At 36.7% G+C, this 21,930-nt stretch overlaps 3 protein-coding genes across 4 annotated transcripts in view; 2 read left to right on the forward strand and 1 right to left on the reverse strand.

Moving 5' to 3' along the window:
• Positions 1-1,355: 1,355 nt before the first annotated feature.
• Positions 1,356-12,626, reverse strand: LOC108124645 (phospholipid-transporting ATPase IF). Of its 2 annotated transcripts, XM_017240412.3 has the most exons (10): positions 12,346-12,583; positions 9,991-10,198; positions 7,779-7,904; positions 7,166-7,712; positions 6,668-7,082; positions 5,844-6,610; positions 5,248-5,750; positions 4,327-5,140; positions 1,742-2,068; positions 1,356-1,682 (listed from the first exon to the last, which is right to left on the reverse strand). In XM_017240412.3, the coding sequence occupies exons 1-10, from the start codon at positions 12,526-12,528 to the stop codon at positions 1,469-1,471; spliced, it is 4,104 nt and encodes a 1,367-aa protein (XP_017095901.2). In that variant the 5' UTR covers positions 12,529-12,583; the 3' UTR covers positions 1,356-1,468. The 2 variants fall into 2 exon arrangements, with proteins under 2 accessions (XP_017095901.2, XP_070132512.1); XM_070276411.1 differs by lacking the exon at positions 1,356-1,682 and having other exon boundaries at positions 1,912-2,068; positions 4,746-5,140; positions 12,346-12,626.
• LOC108124646 (phospholipid-transporting ATPase IF) overlaps positions 2,903-21,930 on the forward strand; it is a 32,097-nt gene continuing 13,069 nt past the window's right edge. Inside the window, exon 1 of the mRNA XM_070276414.1 lies at positions 2,903-3,037. The gene's annotated coding sequence lies outside the window, so the exon portion shown is untranslated. The remainder of the gene's footprint in view (positions 3,038-21,930) is intronic.
• The window catches only part of LOC108124643 (trypsin-2), a 43,229-nt gene continuing 24,207 nt past the window's right edge, over positions 2,909-21,930 (forward strand). The window contains exon 1 of the mRNA XM_017240410.3: positions 2,909-3,037. The gene's annotated coding sequence lies outside the window, so the exon portion shown is untranslated. The remainder of the gene's footprint in view (positions 3,038-21,930) is intronic.

Below are 21,930 nucleotides of genomic sequence, written 5' to 3' on the forward strand. Positions count from 1 at the left end.
TTTTCCGATGCAAAAGATATTGCAGGTTGTAGATTGGGTGGACTTCGTTCTTCTTCAGCGACCTGCTTTCAGGCTCGAGCTCGACCTTGAAGAGGGGTTGTGGCTTTTTATCTTTATTTAGAATGTTAATAACATTCTTGGCGGCGAAGCCCTTTTCTTTAAGGGCGGTTTTTATTTCCTCGGCGGTAACATCAGGTTCTATTCCCTTTACTACCACTTGTAGGCCCTTACTGCTTTTCAGCTGGTACGTGTAATAGTTTTTCTGTACAGTGTCCAGATATTTTGACACTATTCGGAAGTGCTCTTCAGTCTTGGTTTGCACCTTTGTTTCATGGATGTTCCCTTTGATAAGCGGAACAACATGAAAGTTTTCACCGTTCCCGATCAACGACGCAATTTTGTTGACCAGGGCACTCGAGCTTTTTTCCCTAATATAGATTGGAGGGGGCTTGGGTTTTTTTGCGGTGTCTTGGGCTGGTTGGTTTTCCTCAGCCTCCGCCAGTAGGGCAAATCTGTTAGTAGTGGATCTGTCTGGTTCATTATCGTTATTCAGGACACGGTTAATTTTTGTTTTGTTGCCTGCCGGATTACTCTGCGGGCTAAGCTTGCGCTTAATTTGGATGTAGCGATCCATTCCAGTCTGTGTGGCCGTTGCCGCTTTGGCACTTTCCGAGGTTGTTGTTTTTGTACTCGCTGTAGTCGTTGACGTCGTGGTACTTTGAGTTGCAGGGGTTTTCGCTGTTGTTGCAGAAGTTGTAGCGCTGCTTGTTGTTGGTGCGAAATTTGTTTCCGATATTGGAGGGGGGGTTTTACACTGCGAACTCCATGACGCGGGAGTCGGAGTGAGCAGAGCGGGTGAGCAAGACCGTGCCCCTTGGGTTTCAGCGGTCAGTAAAGCCGGGTTGCTTTTAAGCGCCGATTTTTCCACTTCGGTATCGCGGGTTGAAAAGTAAGAGTAGAAGCCGTTTCTTTGGTTCACTGAACTTCTACGCTCGTTCTTTTGGTCGTTGCTCAATGAGCTCATTGCGTGGTACGTATTTTTTTTTTCAACAATGCACTAGTTTTGGTTTAGCACATTACAACTGTTATAAAAAAAGCTTGTCTGTCGCTTTTAATAAATTGTATTTCAGTGTCTTTTCGCTTATATTGGCGAAAATATAAGCGAAGTGAAGTTTTCCCGGAGCTCGGACAAAGCACGTCCGCTCAGTTCGGTAGTTCGATTAGGAATTGTATTAATTGTATTAATTAACACACATATTATTTAAATATATTATATTATTCTCTTTCTTCTTCAGTCGTCAGGAAACTCTTCGGTCAGCCACAATTTTTGGTACTCAAACGAATAAAAATTTCAATTATATAAAATTATTAAAAACAAACAAAAAGTTGTATTTTTGAAAAAAAAAAAAATTCTACACATAGCATAAATAAATAATTGAACAATATAAAAGCTATAGTCCGGGATGGATTACAAGTAGGTGGATTCAAATTTTTTGCGCATCTTAAGTTTTCTTTGTTTTCCAGGAAAAATGCTGAAGCGCTTGATATTTAGTGACCTTTGCAGTATTCGGATGGTGTAGTCGGGTACCAAGCAAGCCACACACGTTAGTAGGATCCACAACCAGGTTGGTAGCGAAGCTAATAGATTATTGTAGGCCCAATAGATGTCAGTGTCAAAGTCCCTGCAAAGAAGTTGAAAATTTGCAACCCATATTAAGTTTTACGTGGCAGCCGCACTTACAAATTGATGACGTTATAAATAACTGTGGTAATTATAAAGCCCAAAATAGAAATAATAATGGTAAAAATGTACCAGTAGGAGAGGTACATTGACTCCAGCCAGAGCTTTAGATTTACGACAATTACCACAGTCCACATTAATAATGTGCCAAAGCAGGAAAACGCCGCTGTCTGTCCAACATTTAGGATTACGTTGTTGTAAGAAAACAGGCAGAAAGCGAAGTAGAATATGATGACGGAATGGTAGACGGCGAACAGCACCCACATGAGGAAGTACGGCCACTGAAGTTGTTTGTTATCCGTGTTCTTTTTATATAGTTTTGGTGTTCTGAAAGATAATATAATGGGTAAATAATTGGCCGACAGCATAAAATCTCTACGCATAATTTCGCCTGCTCCATAACCTTTAAACTCCCCTCAACCAAAGTTCAGAACAAACATATGTAGGTTCCATCACCCACAGTTTCCGCGGTACACCCAAGAGAAAAATTTTAATTTATTAAAATATTGTATTTAAAAAATTTAAATAGCTTAAAAAGTTAAAACTAAGAGAAAAATTTTAATTTATTAAAATATTGTATTTAAAAAATTTAAATAGTTAAAAAGTTTAAATTTAAAAAGTGCATCATTCAGTTACGGTAACTTGGAATTCTTGGAATACTCATCCAAATCACTGATTTTATACATTTACTTTTGTGCAGCTATGATTTTTCCCCAAAAATTTTTCTATAGAAGATTTTACAATTTCTGATTAAAATTAGTATATAATGAAGTTTTAATTAAGCATTCAAGGTAAAGCACGACTTATAGTTATTATAGTTACAATACATTCGTCAATTAAATTTGTGTTTTGAATCTCATTTTTTTTAAATCCCATGCCTTCCTCATGCCAAGTATTCATAAAGCCTAGTACCTTTAGGAAGCCAGGGTACCTTAGGGAGCCTAGTACCTTTAGGGAGCCAGCTCAGGGTCTTAGGGAGCCATTTCCATAAATTTTAGTTGATATACATACATTTCACAAATGATATGTACTCATAACAATGATGGTTAACGCAAATACAAGGCCAACATAATTCAATATACAAGTATGGGAAAATTTTATTCACCTATGTTTGTTCTGGACTTTGGTTCAGTGAAACCTAAATTAGTAGGCTAAATTATACGTCGAGAAAAAAAAAATGGAAAATTTCGGCCTGTGTAATTATCAACGAATCTAAATTCAATCGGATGGAAAAAAGTAAGGTTTGGCGCAGACCAGGAGAAAGACCTAATAAATGAAATTTAATTGTTTGAAGTGGTGAGCGTACGAAATTGCATAATGCGTAAAGAACACTATTTAGACATTTTTAAAAACAATCTGACATATTTTATAAGCTGGCTTCTTTGATTTTGTTATAAATTGAATTAATAATCTTACCTTAGAGGCATTACCATTTACTCGCGTTTATGTGTTTTTAAAATTTAAAAATCAAGTTTGGACCATGTACTCAATTTTGCGCTCACTGAATATCGGATCGGATATATATATATTTCGCACATACCGGACGTAGTGTGCCGGATATCGGATACACACCCAGACCCTTATAAAAATTATTATCAAAATAATTTACAAATTAAAAAATACATTTTGAAATCGAATTCTAATTTCAACAAAAACAAGAAAGGAAAGCTAACTTCGGGCGGAGCCGAAGTTAATATACCCTTGCAGTTAAGACCGGATATATATCGCAAACATCGGATATAGTTGGCTGATCCTGATAAGAATATCATAATAAAAACAATTAATTACAATAAAACATCTTGCAGTTAAAACCGGATATATATCGCAAACATCGGATACAGTAGGCCGATCCTTATGATTAGATCATAATAAAACCAATTAACTAATACAAAAAATCTAAAAAAAAAATCCCAAGCTTCTATCTTCAACAATACGAAAGTTGATATTTCTACCAAATACTATTTCCGATCGTTCAGTTATATGGCAGCTATAGGATATAGTCGGCTGATCCCGGTCGTTCCGACTTATATACTGCGTGCGAAGGAAAGAAGGGTGTGTGCAAAAGTTTCAAGTCGATAGCATTAAAACTGAGAGACTAGTGCGTAGAAACAGAGGGACAGACAGACGGACAGACGGACATGCTCATATCAACTCAGAAGGTGATCCTGATCAAGAATATATATACTTTATAGGGTCGGAGATGTCTCCTTTACTGCGTTTCACACTTTTGGACAAAATTATAATACCCTCTGCAAGGGTATAAAAAGTTATGGCATTTCCGATCAAATATTTATAAGGTAGCTATAAATATAATCGACCAATCACGCCCGTTCTGACTTATATACTACGTGCAAAAAAAAGGATGTGTGAAAATTTTGAAATTGATAGCTTTCAAACTGTGAGGCTAGCTTGGAGACAGACGGATAGGCGGACACGGTTCTTTTCCGAACACCGTTGAAGAAAGAGGCACCCGTATAAGGTGTTTTTGAACACCTTGTTTTAAAACTTATGTATTAGAAATTGTGTGAACAAGTTTTTGTTTACCTAATAGTGAAAAACGAACCACTAAGACTTTAAGTACGTACCGCATAAGCTTATCCTCTGTGTAGGGTTTTTCGGAGATAGCTATGAAGAGAATGGGAAGGGACGTGTATATCACATTGTAGAGTGTTAGAAAGAGGGAGTCGTAGACGGAAGACGACGAGAAGAGCGTGTGAAATTGAAACAGAAACATGATGCCCATGAAGACAATGTTTTTGTAGAAGAAATAAAGCACCAGCAGGGACAGTCGCACGCTGTGGTAGTGGCCGTGGACTAACAGCAGCCGTTTCAGCATGCAGAACTTTGCAAAGGCAAAGTCTGCACAGCGTGCTGCCTGCCGGCCCTCACGTCCCATGATCCCAATGCCCACGTGGGCCTCTTGGATCATTGACACGTCATTGGCGCCGTCACCGATAGAAGCCGTGTTGTAGTTTTCATTAGAGGATTTGATAAGGGATACGACCTCGCTCTTTTGCAGGGGACTCAGTCGACAGCATAGCACAGCAGTGCACTTAACAGCCACGTCTCGAAATTCAGAGCTAGCCTCCGACAACGCCACGCTTAGGCTCTTTCCATCAATCAACAGGGCGCAGTCTTGGCCTATGCCAAAGATCACTTCCCGATCCAGAGCGTTTAAATGCAGCAACATTTCTTCCCGGCTTTTACAGTCGATGATAAAGTATTTCTTTGCGTCGGGTGGTATGTGCCCGCAGGACAGAGCAATGTTCAAGGCCGTCTCCACTTTATCTCCTGTTAAGACCCAGATTTTGATCCCAGCCGCCTGAAGCGAAACTAGAGTATCGGCCACGTCATCCTGCAAGGCGTCTTCCACTGCTGTAGCACCCAGAAGGTCTAGATCTAAAGGGGAAAAATAAATTGAAAAGATAAGATAAACAATTGTTCAAATCAGGACTAAAAAACAAAGAATGATTATTAAAAATATATCTTAAAAATATAAGACTTACTGCATTCAATTTTCGCATAGCATTCCTCGCTGAGCTGCTTTCGATTTTCAAGGGAGCTGTTGGCTTGGGCTAGTTCGACTACAAAGTCTTGGTACTGCTCCTCAGTGACCAATCGTCGGGCTATCGCCAGGGTGCGGAGACCCATGCGGGCAAAGTCACTGATGTGAGCATCAGTCTTGGAGATCCTAGCTGCCGAGCTGTTAGCACACAAAGGAAAAACATAGCTTTCAGCTCCCTTGGTGTAGATCCACTTTCTGCGTTCGCCGTCCATCACAATGACACTCATACGCTTGCGATCCGATGTAAATTCAAGGACATGCAAACGCTGAAACGTCTCTTCTTTCGCCTTGAAACTCATAAATGGTCGTTTGTAGTCTACGTGTGGAGGCACAATGCGAATACGGAGAATTTCGTCGTCATCGCCCAGGTAAACCATTCCCAAATTGGCACAAGCTTCTACTAAAGCCTTCTCGTCTGGACTCGAAGCCTGATAGTCTAAAGTGCTGTCAAAAGTTTAAAAATAACAAAAAAGTCAAAGTTGATAACAAAACAAGACGGTAATGCAAAATGACGCGTAAATTTGTTTTACGACTTACAATATAAAATCATGGATCTCCTTCTTCCGTCTTTGGGATTCGGCACGAACCAGGATAGTGGGTTGGCGGGTAAATGTAGGTGCTGCATAGGATTCCCGAGAGGTGGTACTCGGAGATCGGAACAGTATGTTAGAGCCTGGGGCATCAACAGTTACCGGACTAGTAAGGTATGCATTGGGTGCCCCATAGGAATGGGCTCGCCGGTGGCCCAGAGGCACTGTATGTGCCTCCTCGTATTGGGGCAAGTCTCTCTCTGAGGTAGAGCGTTGGAATTGGAGGGAAATGGGACGGACGTTGGAAGTTCCTTGCAGGACAGAGTGAACGACCGAGCCCACGTCGTTCTGGCTGAACTGCGAGTCTCCAGCTGGGGCATTGTGTACCCGGCTTGCGATGCGGGTGAAATTAGGACTGCGTTTGATTACCACTGGTCTTTTACGTCGCTCCACATTATAGCTATCGTTGCTGACCAACAGTGGATTGACATCGGAGGCCGTGAAAGTCGAGTTGCTGCCATTGGGGTGTGCCGAAACCGAATTCTCTATAGCGTGGGACACATTGAGTTCACTTTGCTGACTAGAATTGTGACTCTCTTCAGTAATGTCAGATATCGGGTACATTTCGGAAGGTCCCGAACTGGTTGTTATCGCCGCTCCCGGGCTTTTCGGTTCTTTTTTAGCGCTGCTGGGCTCACTCTCTTCCGACGGGTCCGAGGCCACCTGAATGGTGTGGCAAATTGAGAGAGCCTGGAAGAAAAGTCGCTGGTCCATCTAAGAGTAAATGGTTGCTATTGAACATTGTATTAGACAAAAAAACGACCAGCTTACATTGAACTTGTTAATGTCTAATAAGGCGCTGGTCTCCTCGTCTTCTAGGCGAGTCTTTTTGAAGAGGAATTTCCGACCGGCTATTGAACATTGTTGGAAGTTCATCTCGTTCTTGGTTAGAGTTCCCGTTTTATCTGAGAAGAGTATGTTTATTTGGCCCAGCTCTTCGTTCAAATTCGATGTGTTAACCACGCACGGCTGGTCAGTCTCCTTCTCATAAAGCTCCAAATCCCATTCCATAAACAAACTACCGATCACCCGTTGAAGCTCGATGGTCACATAAAGTGAGATGGGAATTAGATAATTAAAGAGAATTAAGAATGATAAGTAGTCCTGCAGAAACTGTTTCACACTATAGCTATCTGTTGCATCCCCCAAATAGGTTAGCCTTGGTATCACAAAAAGTTCGTTGTAACTGAAAATATTATTAATTACAAATTGTAATTTACAATACTATAATTTCTTGTCAAATATCCTATGTTAGATTTCAGAACTCACCGTTTGAGGAAATATAGCAAGGTCACTATCGCAATGAGAGCCACGAGGATGACGACTAGGAATCGGTTTATGTACGTCTCGCTGGTGGCATTTTTGTTGCGTGTGAGGCGGCTGTTTAGCTGTAACTTGGTAACCATGCCTGTGTAGACAGCGCACCCAATGACACACTCTGTGTTCTTCACTCTAGATCCACGCAACAGAACATTTTCGGAGGTCAGTGGCAAGACTCGTCCTTCGCCGTTTTTCAGCTCAATTTTTCCGTTAAAGCTGTACAGATCTGTTGTGGCAGCTTCGCACTCAATAACGCCCAGTTTGTGCATTTCCTCCAGTTCCACGGCGGGTAGGTCCCGGGGTACCATCAACGTCTTCAAATTTGATTCGCCGTCCAGGTTGGCCGTTGTTATAAAGCATTTCCCATGATGATCTGTGGAGCGTAAAAGTACCAGGTCACAGGGTACATCGCAGTCCCGCTCAACGACAACAAGGTCCCCAGGTGCAACGTTCTGTGACTTGATTATCGCCTCCTTTCCCTCCCGGATTATTGTCACTGTAACAGAAAAAGGGATTAGGATTCATAATTTTTGACCTGAGAATAGGAGCTTTTTATACCAACCAGGGGAGGCATTGACTACATTGTCGGTCCTGTAGCGCAGGACATCTTCATATCCCTGCTTGGCCGCGGTCACGGCGATCACAAATACGAGTGGGAGAAGTGATGTCATCGGAGACACAGGACTATCTGTTTATAAATTTCCAATAATTTGAAGTATGTAATATACATATGCTAAGAAAGAATTTTAAGTAGCTTATAGGAATCTCCGACCCCATAAAGTATATATATTCTTATAAGCTCGCCGTCTTGCTGTTTGTCTGTCTCTTTCTACGCAAACTGGGCCCTCAGTTTTACATACAAATATAAAAGTCGGAACGGTCGGGATTGGCCGAATATATTCTAAAGCTACCATATAACTGATATATCTGAAATGCCATAACTTTGGTATTTTTTGCTTTAGAAAGTTGAGATTTTCTATGGATTAAAATTTTGGGAAAATGATCCGTCATAAGGATTAGCCAACTATGTCCTTAGCTTTCATATAATTGAACGATCAGAAACGGTATTTGGTAAAAATACCAACTTTAGTATTTTTAGGGTTAGAAGCTTGGCACCTTTTTAAAATTTTGTATTCTAATAAAATTCATATAACGATCGGTCAACTATGTATATCCGTTATTTGGGACTTATATTATAAGTCGACTATAACTGCAAGAGTATATCAATTTCGGCTCAGCCCAAAGTGAGCTTTCCTTTCTTGTTTAATAGTAAAATTTAATTTTAGATGTAAAATAATAAAGTTTTTCATTTTTTAAAGATTATTTTACAGATTCTTTATCGATCTTATCAAGTTTATGGAAAAGCAATTAGGATTCAAAGCTCTTCATATTAAAATTCATTTTCTAGCCTAGCTTTTTAACTGATGGAATCAATATTACAAAACACATCACAGAAAAACATATTTGGTTGGGATGTGAGCTATAAAGACTCAGACTTAAGGTAATTCTGCTCAAAAATATACATAGACACAGAAACATAACGACGCATTTCCGCGAAAGTATCGTAAGTCGCATTTTTTCGAAATTGAGATTTGAATGAAAAATTGTTAGGCACCTAATGTCTTACTACCCTGTGAAATATTATAACTGAAAACCCTATAGTTGCGATACAAATTAAGTTTCAATTTTTGGAAATTGGAAATTATCGTATGTCCATACAAATTTTTTGCATGGAAATACTTCAAATGCACAAAAACAAAGAAATACAATAACAAATGTTTCTAATCCCTTAAACATCTTATGATTTTGCTTATTGTTTGTAAAGATGAAATAAAAAAAAAGCTTCTCCTGTAAAATTGGATTTTTCAACACACGATATACTTATCTAAGGGTTGGATATATACGTAATAATAATATTCATTATACCCTTGCAGAGGGTATTATAATTTTGTCCAAAAGTGTGCAACGCAGTGAAGGAGACATCTCCGACCCTATAAAGTATATATATTCTTGATCAGGTTCACCTCCTGAGTTGATATGAGCATGTCCGTCTGTCCGTCTGTCTGTTTCTACGCGAACTAGTCTCTCAGTTTTAAAGCTATCGTCTTGAAACTTTGCACACACCCTTCTTTCCTTTGCACGCAGTATATAAATCGGAACGGACGGGATCGGCCGACTATATCCTATAGCTGCCATATAACTGAATGATCGGAAGTGGTACAACTTTGGTGTTTTTAGAGTAAGAGAGTTCAAATTTGACATAAGAGCTATTTTTGGCCAAAATCAGGTCAAAAATTATGAATCCCAGATTTCATAAGGATCGGCCGACTATATCCTATAGCTGCCATATAACTGAACGATCGGAAATGACCCAATTTTCGTGTTTTAGAAGATAGAACGCTGGAATTTAGTACAGATTCTATTTTTGGTCAGTTGATCCAACCTACTAAATTTCATTAGGATCGGCCGACTATATCCTATAGCTGCCATATAACTGAACGATCGGAAGATATTCGCTTATTTGAAGATAGAAGCTTGGGACTTTTTTTTAGAGTTTTTATTTCAGTTAATTGGTTTTATTATGATATTCTCATAAGGATCGGCCAAGTGTATCCGATGTTTGCGATATATATCCGGTTTTAACTGCAAGGGTATATCAACTTCGGCTCCGCCCGAAGTTAGCTTTCCTTTCTTGTTTTTATATCACATTCATGTTAAACAAAATTTTGTATAATACATTACACTCGGGAAATATACTTTTTCTTAATAATTACCGATGAGTAGGGATATTATTGTCATCACAAGGAAGTAAAAATTCGCTATGCGCCTAAATTGTTCCAGTAAGTTTTGCGGCAGGAATGTAATCAATGTGTATTTGGTTGACTTAATGCGATTTTGACATTTTGGCTTTTTCTTCTTAACATCCTCCGATCCACCGATTTGTATTTGCAGCCAGTCATTTATTGTACTTACTCTAGAGCCCTACAAAATAATAAAATGAAATAATATTGAATATAGAAAATGCAATTTTGTATATGCAAATAAGAGACGAAAAAAAGCTACAGATGCGTAAAAAAAAAATTGTATTTCCCATATAAATAAAATTAATAATTTACGTGTCAAAATATCTTATAAAAAAAATTTATAAACAAGAAAGGAAAGCTAACTTCGGGCGGACCCGAAATTTATATACCCTTGCAGTTAAAACCGGATATGTATCGCAAACATCGGATATAGTTGGCCGATCCTTATGGGAATATGAATATATAATCCAATTTATTACAATACAAAATCTAAAAAAAGTCCCAAACTTCTATCTTCAAACATACCAAAGTTGGTATTTCTACCAAAAATTATTTCCGATCGTTCAGTTATATGGCAGCTATAAGATATAGTCGGTCGATCGTTACGAAATTCGGCATGTCGTATTATTTGGCCAAAAATAGCACTCATATAAAATTTGAACTCTCTAACTCAAAAAACACAGAAGTTATACCATTTCCGATCAATCAGTTATATGGCAGCTATAGGATATCTATCACTGCGTTGCACACAACATTTCAACATTTCGGCTCCGCCCGAAGTTAGCTTTCCTTTCTTGTTTTCATTTCTTTTTACTGTTCAATCCAAGAGGTGGCAAACCGAATGCCTAAGCGTTTTATTTTAGTATAACCTATGAAGATTATGATAATTATTATTATACCCTTGCAGAGGGTATTATAATTTTGTGCAAAAGTGTGAAACGCAGTCAAGAAGACATCTCCGACCCTATAAAGTATATATATTCTTGATCAGGATCACCTCCTGAGTTGATATGAGCATGTCCGTCTGTCCGTGTTTCTACGCAAACTAGTCTCTCAGTTTTAATGCTATCGACTTGAAACTTTGCACATACCCTTCTTTCCTTTGCACGCAGTATATAAATCGGAACGACCGGGATCGGCCGACTATATCCTATAGCTGCCATATAACTGAACGATCGGAAATGACCCAAAATTCGTGTTTTTTAAGATAGAAAACTGGAACTTAAAACAGATTCCATTTTTGGTCAGCTGATCCAACCTACCAATATTCATAACGATCGGGCGACTATATTCTATAGCTGCCATATAACTGAACGATCTTAAAGGATATTTGGTGAAATACCAAATTTGGTATTTTTGAAGATAGAAGCTTGGGTTTTTTTTTTTACATTTTTTATTGTAATTAAATGGTTTTATTATGATATTCTTATAAGGATCGGACAACTACATCAGATGTTTGAGATAAATTCGGTTTTAACTGCAAGGGTAAATCAATTTCGGCTTCGCCCGAAGTTAGCTTTCCTTTCTCCTGTTTTCTTCCTTTCTTGTTTTTAATTATATAGACAAATAACGAAATGTTATATGCTATATTGTTATACAAACAATATTATTTTTCAAAATGATCAAAACATAAATTTAAACAAAACTGTTTATATATCTTACAAATTATACTCAAAGAAACTGATTTGTGCCGCAGGCTTCGGTATTTACTGTTTAAAGTTTCTCTGACAAGAAGTAAAAGTGCGTCATTCGTTTGCCGATAAAGCTTTGGGGTCTTTAAAAAGAAATTTTCTTCTCAACACACCTTAATTTTAAATTTAAAAAAGTAGTCACTGCCATTTTTAATTTTTGTTTTGAGGGTTTGTGTATCGGATTCGACAGGATTCTAAATATTTTCAGAGATTCAGAGAATCTTCTCAAATTTTTCAATTTTTGCCTTTATTTAGCTTCAAACAAGCGATTGAGAAAATTTTAAAATATTTATAACTTTGAGTTGCCGTTGATTACAATATTTACATTAATTTTCTTGTTTATTTTTGATTATTAAAAATATGTATAACACGTTGTAAATTACACTTTTAAAATAGTTACATTAACATAAGGCATTTTATAATGTGAAAGTGTGAGTTTATGGCCAGGCACTGAAAAATCTTAAAAATATATTAGTCCCCGAACATTGTGATGTTAACATTACAAACTCTTTGACTTCAACATTTAAAGCCTTAAGCATTTAACATCAAAAACCAAATAGTTGTATGCTGAAATTTAATGAATGCCGTTCTTATTGTAAGAAGAATTTAGATTAATCACTCGGTGTTCACAAACCTTACACTTATTCCATAGAAAAGGCTCCTTGAGGTAAGATGAGTCCTTATCGGCCCAAGAGGGGATCGAATAGGAACCAACACGATCGATGCCTCGAAATCCGCTCAAATATTCATGGCCGAAAAAATTCATGATCTGAGTCCGGGATCCTGACAGCGCTACGAGAGCGATCAGAGAGATCATCTTCGATCTACGGCGGTCAACGACATTGCAGGCTTCGGACCAGTATCTTTTGGCTGAATGTTCTGGGTCAGTTTGGGGCTACTTGACGCAGATTTTCGTTTCGATCACACCTGATGTATTTGCTAATACTGCTATTTTTCTATTTGGCTATTGGTGTTTACAGATTTGTCCATATCCGGCCTTACATGAAGCTGGAGCAGCTGTTGGTGTTATACACAGTCCCAATCACACACACTTTTGCCTAGCCCACCTTAACCTTAAGTCGGTGTTAAGTGGGCAATTTTAACACTTCAATTAAATGTTCTATGATGCACGTCCCCAATCATTGTGTGGCAAATACACAAGGCCCGGCTATGGCTACGGTTCTGGTTACCATTACTATAACAAGAAGGGGTACGAACTCCAGTACAAGTAGGTATTACGTACATTGGGTTAGTGCGTGAAAAATGTTTGCGTTTCGTGTTGACACGGCTTTTAGCTATTTTACTGGGCTCTGATATTAAGCATTTGATCACCCGGGAGCCCTCGTGCCAACAACGCCTTCCTTTCACAAAATATATTTAATATATAGAATATATCCGAATATAACCGACACCGTCCATTTAATGATTGGTCGTCGATTGCGGAACAAGATAAAGTCAGTCGCGTGATGTGCGACAGTGAAAAGCTGTTCTCGCACTGAGAATTAGATCTTCAGTTCAATTCTCAGCCCCATTCCCTAGCCCCGTATCGTAAACCTCATATACTCATTTGAATTTCTATTTACAGCTTCAAACCCAGGAGCTTCCGAGCCAATAAAAGCTCGAAACTTATTGACATTGCCAATCGGCAGTCTCAGAGCTCACATACAAGCGTATCTTGAGTATACGAGTTCAAAGGGCAGAACTAATTAGGCGCTCTCCGGCAAAGCGATAGAATTCTTCTTAAATAAAATCACATAAAAATCAATTGTTTGAGAACCCCATACATACATGTTATTATGGGCTATTCGATTTTTATACCCTTGCAGAGGGTATTATAATTTTGTCCAAAAGTGTGCAACGCAGGGAAGGAGACATCTCCGACCCTATAAAGTATATATATTCTTGATCAGGATCACCTCCTGAGTTAATATGAGCATGTCCGTCTGTTTCTACGCGAACTAGTCTGTCAGTTTTAAAGCTATCGTCTTGAAACTTTGCACACACCCTTCTTTCCTTTGCACGCAGTATATAAGTCAGAACGGCCCGGATTGGCCGACTACATCCTATAGCTGCCATATAACTGATTGATCGGAAATGGTATAACTTTGACGTTTTTAAAGTTAGAGAGTTCAAATTTGACACAAGAGCTATTTTTGGCAAAACATTACGACATGCCAAATTTCAAAAGGATCGGTCGACTATATCTTATAGCTGCCATATAACTGAAGAATCGAAAATGACCCAACTTTCGTGTTTTTATAGATAGAAAGCTGAAACTAAGTACAGATTCTATTTTTGGTCAGTTAATCCAACCTACCAAATTTCATTAGGATCGGCCGACTATATCCTATAGCTGCCAAATAACTGAACGATCGGAAATTGTATTTGGTCGAAATATTAACTTTCGTATTGTTGAAGATAGAAGTTTGGGACTTTTTTTTAGATATTTTATTTTAGTTTATTGGTTTTATTATGATCTAACCATAAGGATCGGCCAACTGTATCCGATGTTTGCGATATATATCCGGTTTTAACTGCAAGGGTATATCAACTTCGGCTCCGCCCGAAGATAGCTTTTCTTTCTTGTTTCTTTATTAAATTTGGTGTTTTCACACATACATATGTACATACATACATGATACAATTATACTATAGTACATACATACAGGCAGTCTTCGGTGTTTACTTTTTGAAATGAATAGCTACCATGTTAAATTTCACATTTTTTCCCTTTACTTTTCAAAATGACGGATCTCTTTCATTTCACTTTTCAAAGTGAAATGAAAAGTAAACGGCTTTTTCACGCCTGAATCGACATCTAATAAAAATAAAAACAAGAAAGGAAAGCTAACTTCGGGCGGAGCCGAAGTTTATATACCCTTGCAGTTAAAACCGGATATATATCGCAAACATCGGATATAGTTGGCCGATCCTTATAAGAATATGATAATATAACCCAATTTATTATAATACAAAACCTAAAAAAGTCCCAAATTTCTATCTTCAAAAACACAAAAGTTGGGTCATTTCCGATCGTTCAGTTATATTGCAGCTATAAGATATAGTCGGCCGATCCTTATGAAATTTGGCATGTCGTAATGTTTTGCCAAAAAATGCTCTCATGTCGAATTTGAACTCTCTAACTTTAAAAACGTCAAAGTTATACCATTTCCGATTAATCAGTTATATGGCAGCTATAGGATATAGTCGGCCGATCCGGGCTGTTCCGACTTATATACTGCTTGCAAAAACTAAATTCACACTGAATTTTGTAAAAGTAAACATCGGAGCCTGTCTGAAAGACTGATAATTTGCAAACATTATTTTGATTCCAGGTGTGTTATGTTTTTGAAAACCTTTTTATTTATTTTCAGGACACATCTTTTTTTCGGCATCTGAGATTGAAAATTTCAACTACGAACAGTTTATAAATGGAAATTTTTTCGCAAAATGTAACTTAATAGTATATGTGGGGCATCTGGGGGGGCGGGGAAAATCTCATTTTCCAAAGCACGCGTGCATAGGGTCGGAAATTCTGCCGCAGCGCTGCCGGCACTCTGACAGTGTGAGCACTCTTATATTTTCTTAGAAGCTCTCTCAATTGATCGCATATTGACTCATCCCATACTGAAAAAAATTGTTCCACTGAGAAAAATTTTCTCAGAAAATGAAGAAATAGGGTTGGAACAAGTTTTCTCAATAGGAAAATATAGATTTGGTAGCGTAGTTTAAGAGCTGTTGCTAAAAAAGCTTTTCTCAAAATAATATATGTACATATGTACAATATATGTAGCTGTGTTCATAATAATAGCAGTGCAGTAGCAACGAAGTAAAAGAACGGTAATTTTTGCATTTTCCTTTTAGTTAGTTGATCACTTGGTCATTATTTTTGTTAAATGGAATATAGAGATAGGAAAAGTACAACAATTTCGTTAGATTTACTATTTATTTTCGTTTTCTGGGCATTTTTGTTCAAAATCACATGTTTTTGGCTGTTCATAAAAATAGCAGTTTTTCATTTTGATCCACAAAAAGTGCCAAAAACATTAAAAATTTGGCGAAAAGTGAGTTTGCTTAAGTTTGTTAATATAATTTAAATGAAAATACACAATAACCATATAAAAATTCGGTTTTTAGTGGGTAAAGGACGCCACTGTTCAAAGGAAGAGAGGAATGTCATAGTTCAGCTTAGGAAGCTGGGAAAACCCCATAAAAAATCCAAAATTTGGTAAATTGTTCTGCCAAAATGGTATCCAATGCCATTAATTATGAGGGGAAGGCCGAAACACGTGGGTCCAAACGAAAAACCATCGATATTGAGGGCCGAATGAAAGCGCGCTTTAGCAAAGCGAATCCTTTTGTATCTTCTAGGGATGTAAAAGAGGAGCTAAAGTTGTAGATCAGCGACGTCACCATTCGCCGTCGATTAGTAAATGAAAATTTAAATGCGAGAAGCCCCCAAAAGGTGCCATTACTTGGTAAAAGGCATATCCAAGCTCGATTGGAGTTTGCCAAAAGCCATTTGAACTGGCCAGTGACGAAATGGCGCAATATTCTTTGGATAGATGAGTCCAAACTGGTCTCGTTTGGTGGGACAGGCTCCAGACAGTATGTTCGACGACCCCCAAACACTGAGAACCACCCAAACCACACTTTTAAGACCGTTATGCACGGTGGCCCTAAAATATTGATATGGGCTTGTTTTTCGGACAGCGGCGTGGTCCCATACATATGATCGATGGGATCGTGGACCAAGACGTCTATGTCGACATACTCAAAAAAGTAGTGCTTTCTTATGCACAGTGAGATATGTCCTTAAAATGGACTTTCTAGGAGGATAACGATCCAAAACATACCAGCAAATTGGCTAAGAGTTGGGTTAGTCAACCAAACATTGATGCAATGTCGTGGCCAGCACCTTCCCCGGATTTAAATCCGATTGAAAATTTATGGGGGGACATCAAGGGATATGTGGCAAAGAAATACCCGACTTCAACACCGCATCTTTGGCAATTTGTAGAGGACGCGTGAGCCCAGATTCCCCTCAAGCGTTGCCAGGACTTGGTGGACTCCATGCCACGTAGGGGTGAAACTGTTTATTAGTTTATATTTATAATTTTTGTTATTTGTTTTAAGTTTTTTTAAGATTTGATGAATTTTTTAGTTTTTTTGGTAACACTGCTATTATTATGAACACCCCATTTTGTCGATATTATTTTGTTATTATCTATATTTTCGAAATAAATGGAGTAACTAGACTGAAACAAATGTTAACATAATTAAAAATAAATATATTATGAGTATGCATACCAATTTTGTCCCATTTTGGCGTTTGTACTACAATTATTCGATCTTAAACATTTGTGTCATGAGCACTGCTATTTTTATGAACACAGCTATACTATGTAGTATATGTATACTACTATTTTAGCGCCCATTCCATCTTTTGAATTAATGAAAAATTAAATGAAAAACTACTTTTTTCGCTCAGTGAATGCTCTGCTCTCATTGTTTTGCTGCTACGCATACACTCTAATTTTAAAAATGTGTGCGTTTTGCCCCCCACTGTTTTAGATTATAAAATTCTGATAATGTGTCAGAAATAATCAGATTCAATTTCTTATTTTTAGTACGTTTTTTATTTGTATCCCTTTCTAGCGGGTATAATAATTTGGTTAAAATGTGTAATGTAGTGAAGAAGACAGCTCCGACCCTATAAAGTGTTCTTGATCAGGATTATCTAAGTCGATATAAGCATGCCTGTCTGTTGCTAGCAGTCTCTCAGTTTTTAAGCTCAAAGCTTCCCACTTTTCACACACATTTCTCTCTCCTGCACGCAGTATTTCAGTCGGGATCGGTTGAGTATATCCTATAGTTTCTATATAGCTGATTGATTGGAGAAAGGTCAATTGTTTGGCTAAAGCATCATAAGGATCGGCCAACTATATCTTATCACATCAGCTATCATGTAACTTTACGATCGGAAATGATCAACATTTAGTATTTTGAAGATGCTTGCGAAAAAAATTATTTTATGAGAAATCAATTTAAAACAAGAAAGGAAAGCTAACTTCGGGCGGAGCCGAAGTTTATATACCCTTGCAGTTAAAACCGGATATATATCGCAAACATCGGATATAGTTGGCCGATCCTTATGGGAATAAGAATATATAATCCAATTTATTACAATACAAAATCTAAAAAAAAGTCCCAAGCTTCTATCTTCAAAAATACGAAAGTTGATATTTCTACCAAATACCATTTCCGATCGTTCAGTTATATGGCAGCTATAGGATATAGTCGGCCGATCCTAATGAAATTTCGTAGGTCGGATTAACTGACCAAAAATATAATCTGTAGCAAATTCCAGCTTTCTATCTTCAAAAACACGAAAGTTGGGTCATTTCCGATCGTTCAGTTATATGGCAGCTATAAGATATAGTCGTCCGATCCTTATGAAATTTGGCATGACGCAATGTTTTGCCAAAAATAGCTCCTATGTCAAATTTGAACTCTCTAACTCAAAAAACACCAAAGTTATACCATTTCCGATCAATAAGTTATATGGCAGCTATAGGATATAGTCGGCCGATCCCGGCCGTTCCGACTTATATACTGCGTGCAAAGGAAAGAAGGGTGTGTGCAAAGTTTCAAGACGATAGCTTCAAAACTGAGAGACTAGTTCGCGTAGAAACGGACAGACAGACAGACGGACAGACGGACAGACGGACATGCTCATATCAACTCAGGAGGTGATCCTGATCCAGAATATATATACTTTATAGGGTCGGAGATGTCTCCTTCACTGCGTTGCACACTTTTGACCAAAATTATAATACCCTCTGCAAGGGTATAAAAAAAATTTCACAAAAACCGGACAACTACATCCTATATTTGCGATATATATGTATGTAAGTTCGTCACAAAATTTGTGTATCCCTTTTTCGACCTATTATGTAGTATTTTCTATTATGTAGTATTCCATACATTTGGTGTTTGCCAACTAATCTAATATGTCAAATTTAGGATCGGATCGTAATAATCGGCCGACTTTTTCCTATAGCTGTTATATAAATGAACGATTTTAAATAACTTCAGATTTAAACAAATTCATAACTTTGGTGTTACATTTTGTAGTCACACAAGTGTGTCGTCAGACTTCTGAAGGATCTGAAAAAGCGGAAAGTTAAAATTCTTCGACTTTATACTATATAGTGTCTTCTCACGCATGCTAAGGTCACCTCGTAGGCTGACGTCCATACTGACAAAAGGTCAAAAAAGAGATACACAAATTTTTTGTTACGAACTTACCTACATATATATCGCAAATATAGGATATAGTTGTCCGGTTTTTGTGAATTTTTTTTTTAAATCGATTTCTCATAAAATAATTTTTTTTGCAAGCATCTTCAAAAATCTAAAGGTTGGTCATTTCCGATCGTTTAGTTACATAATAGCTGATGTGATAAGATATAGTTGGCCGGCCCTTATGATGCTTTAGCCAAACAATTGACCTTCTTCCAATCAATCAGCTATATAGAAACTATAGGATATACTCAACCGATCCCGACTGAAATACTGCGTGCAGGAGAGAGAAATGTGTGTGAAAAGTGGGAAGCTTTGAGCTTAAAAACTGAGAGACTGATCGGAAATGGTATTATGTAAAAATACGAACTTTGGTATTTTTTAAGATAGAAGCTTTTCGATTTTTAATTGGTTATAAATGGTTTTATAATGATATTCTCATAAGGATCGGGCAACTTTATCTGATGTTTGCGATATATATCCGGTTTTAACTGCAAGGGTATATCAGCTTCAGCTGCAACCAAAGTTAGCTTTCCCCTCTTATTATACCCTTGCATACCCTCTGCATATTTTCATAAGGATCAGCCAACTATATCCGATTCTTGCGATATATATCCGGTTTTAACTGCAAGGGTATATCAACTTCGGCTCCGCCCGAAGTTAGATTTTCTTTCTTGTTTTTTTATAAGTACACATTATGAGGCAACTCTGAAAATTACTTAAAATAATTTATGCTTCTTTCTTAGCTAGAAATTTTGTTAAATCGAAAAATCATGATCAATGGTTTTATATATTGATGCCTCCACTTTTCTTATAGTTTGATAAATTGCATAAGCAGTATAAGATTGATCTGCTTAAATAGTAAAATTAATTTAGTAGTATTTACTGTCTTCAATATTGATACAGACAAATTGAATTTACTTTAAGAATATTTCGAAATATTTTTTAATTAATTATTTAAACCAAAATGTTGGAGGTTTTACTTTAACTCATCCCATTCTTATTTATTAGAATCGATAAAGAAATTAAGACAATAGTCAAAATTAATATAAATAAAATATACATATACATATACATATACATATACATATACATATACATATACATATACATATACATATACATATACATATACATATACATATACATATACATATACATATACATATACATATACATATACATATACATATACATATACATATATATATACATATACATATACATATACATATACATATACATATACATATACATATACATATACATATACATATACATATACATATACATATACATATACATATACATATACATATACATATACATATACATATACATATACATATACATATACATATACATATACATATACATATACATATACATATACATATACATATACATATACATATACATATACATATACATATACATATACATATACATATACATATACATATACATATACATATACATATACATATACATATACATATACATATACATATACATATACATATACATATACATATACATATACATATACATATACATATACATATACATATACATATACATATACATATACATATACATATACATATACATATACATATACATATACATATACATATACATATACATATACATATACATATACATATACATATACATATACATATACATACACATATACATATACATATACATATACATATAGTAAAGTAACGTTATCTCATGGGTCATTTACAAAGCTTTATAATAAAATAATATCATTATTTTGCATGTTTTTATGTTATATGTGAATTTTTGCTAAGACATGTACATATATATATTTTGTTCTTTAGCATGAACGAATAATAGTAGAGTATAATAATGTTCCATGAACTTTCCAACATCGGCGATCCTAATAAAGCGTTATCACAAAATTATGTATTAGTAGAGGGATAAAAAATGTGTCACATGTGTATTTGTGTAAACACATAGGTACGTTTTTTATACCCTTGCAGAGGGTATTATAATTTTGTCCAAAAGTGTGCAACGCAGTGAAGGAGACATCTCCGACCCTATAAAGTATATATATTCTTGATCAGGATCACCTCCTGAGTTGATATGAGCATGTCCGTCTGTCCGTCGGTCCGTCTGTCCGTCTGTCTGTCTGTCCGTCTGTCTGTTTCTACGCAAACTAGTCTCTCAGTTTTAAAGCTATCGACTTGAAACTTTGCACACACGCAGTATATAAGTCGGAACGGCCCGGATCGGCCGACTATATCCTATAGCTGCCATATAACTTATTGATCGGAAATAGTATAACTTCGGTGTTTTTAAAGTTAGAGAGATCAAATTTGACACGAGAGCTATTTTTGGCAAACCATTACGACATGACAAATTTCATAAGGATCGGCCGACTATATCTTATAGCTGCCATATAACTGAACGATCGGAAATGACCCAACTTTCGTGTTTTTGAAGATAAAAAGCTGAAACTTAATACAGATTCTATTTTTGGCCAGTTGATCCAACCTACCAAATTTCATTAGGATCGGCCGACTATATCCTTTAGCTGCCATATAACTGAACGATCGGAAATGGTACTTGGTAGAAATATCAACTTTCGTATTTTTGAAGATAGAAGTTTGGGACTTTTTTTAGATTTTTTATTTTAGTTAATTAGTTTTATTATGATGTAATCATAAGGATCAGCCAACTATATCCGATGTTTGCGATATATATCCGGTTTTAACTGCAAGGGTATGTAAACTTCGGCTCCGCCCGAAGTTAGCTTTCCTTTCTTGTTTTTCTATGACCTAACACCAAAAAACCGACTGTTTTTTAGCACAGATTGACGTATTACTGAAAGATGGCTGATACTCACCCTCTTTCGGAGAATTCTTTCGATGGATTTAACCAT

The sequence above is a fragment of the Drosophila bipectinata genome, chromosome XR (genome assembly GCF_030179905.1).
Source record: "Drosophila bipectinata strain 14024-0381.07 chromosome XR, DbipHiC1v2, whole genome shotgun sequence".
Taxonomy (NCBI): Eukaryota; Metazoa; Arthropoda; class Insecta; order Diptera; family Drosophilidae; genus Drosophila; species Drosophila bipectinata.

What these genes read in the sequence shown, in the direction of transcription:
- LOC108124645 (XM_017240412.3), bottom strand. Translation starts at nt 12,528, where the DNA reads ATGATCTCTCTGATCGCTCTCGTAGCGCTGTCAGGATCCCGGACTCAG. An exon ending in TTGCTATATTTCCTCAAACG is followed by an intron (nt 7,083 to 7,165) that starts GTGAGTTCTGAA and finishes TAATATTTTCAG; the next exon opens with TTACAACGAACTTTTTGTGA. An exon ending in TAGACATTAACAAGTTCAAT is followed by an intron (nt 6,611 to 6,667) that starts GTAAGCTGGTCG and finishes ATTTACTCTTAG; the next exon opens with ATGGACCAGCGACTTTTCTT.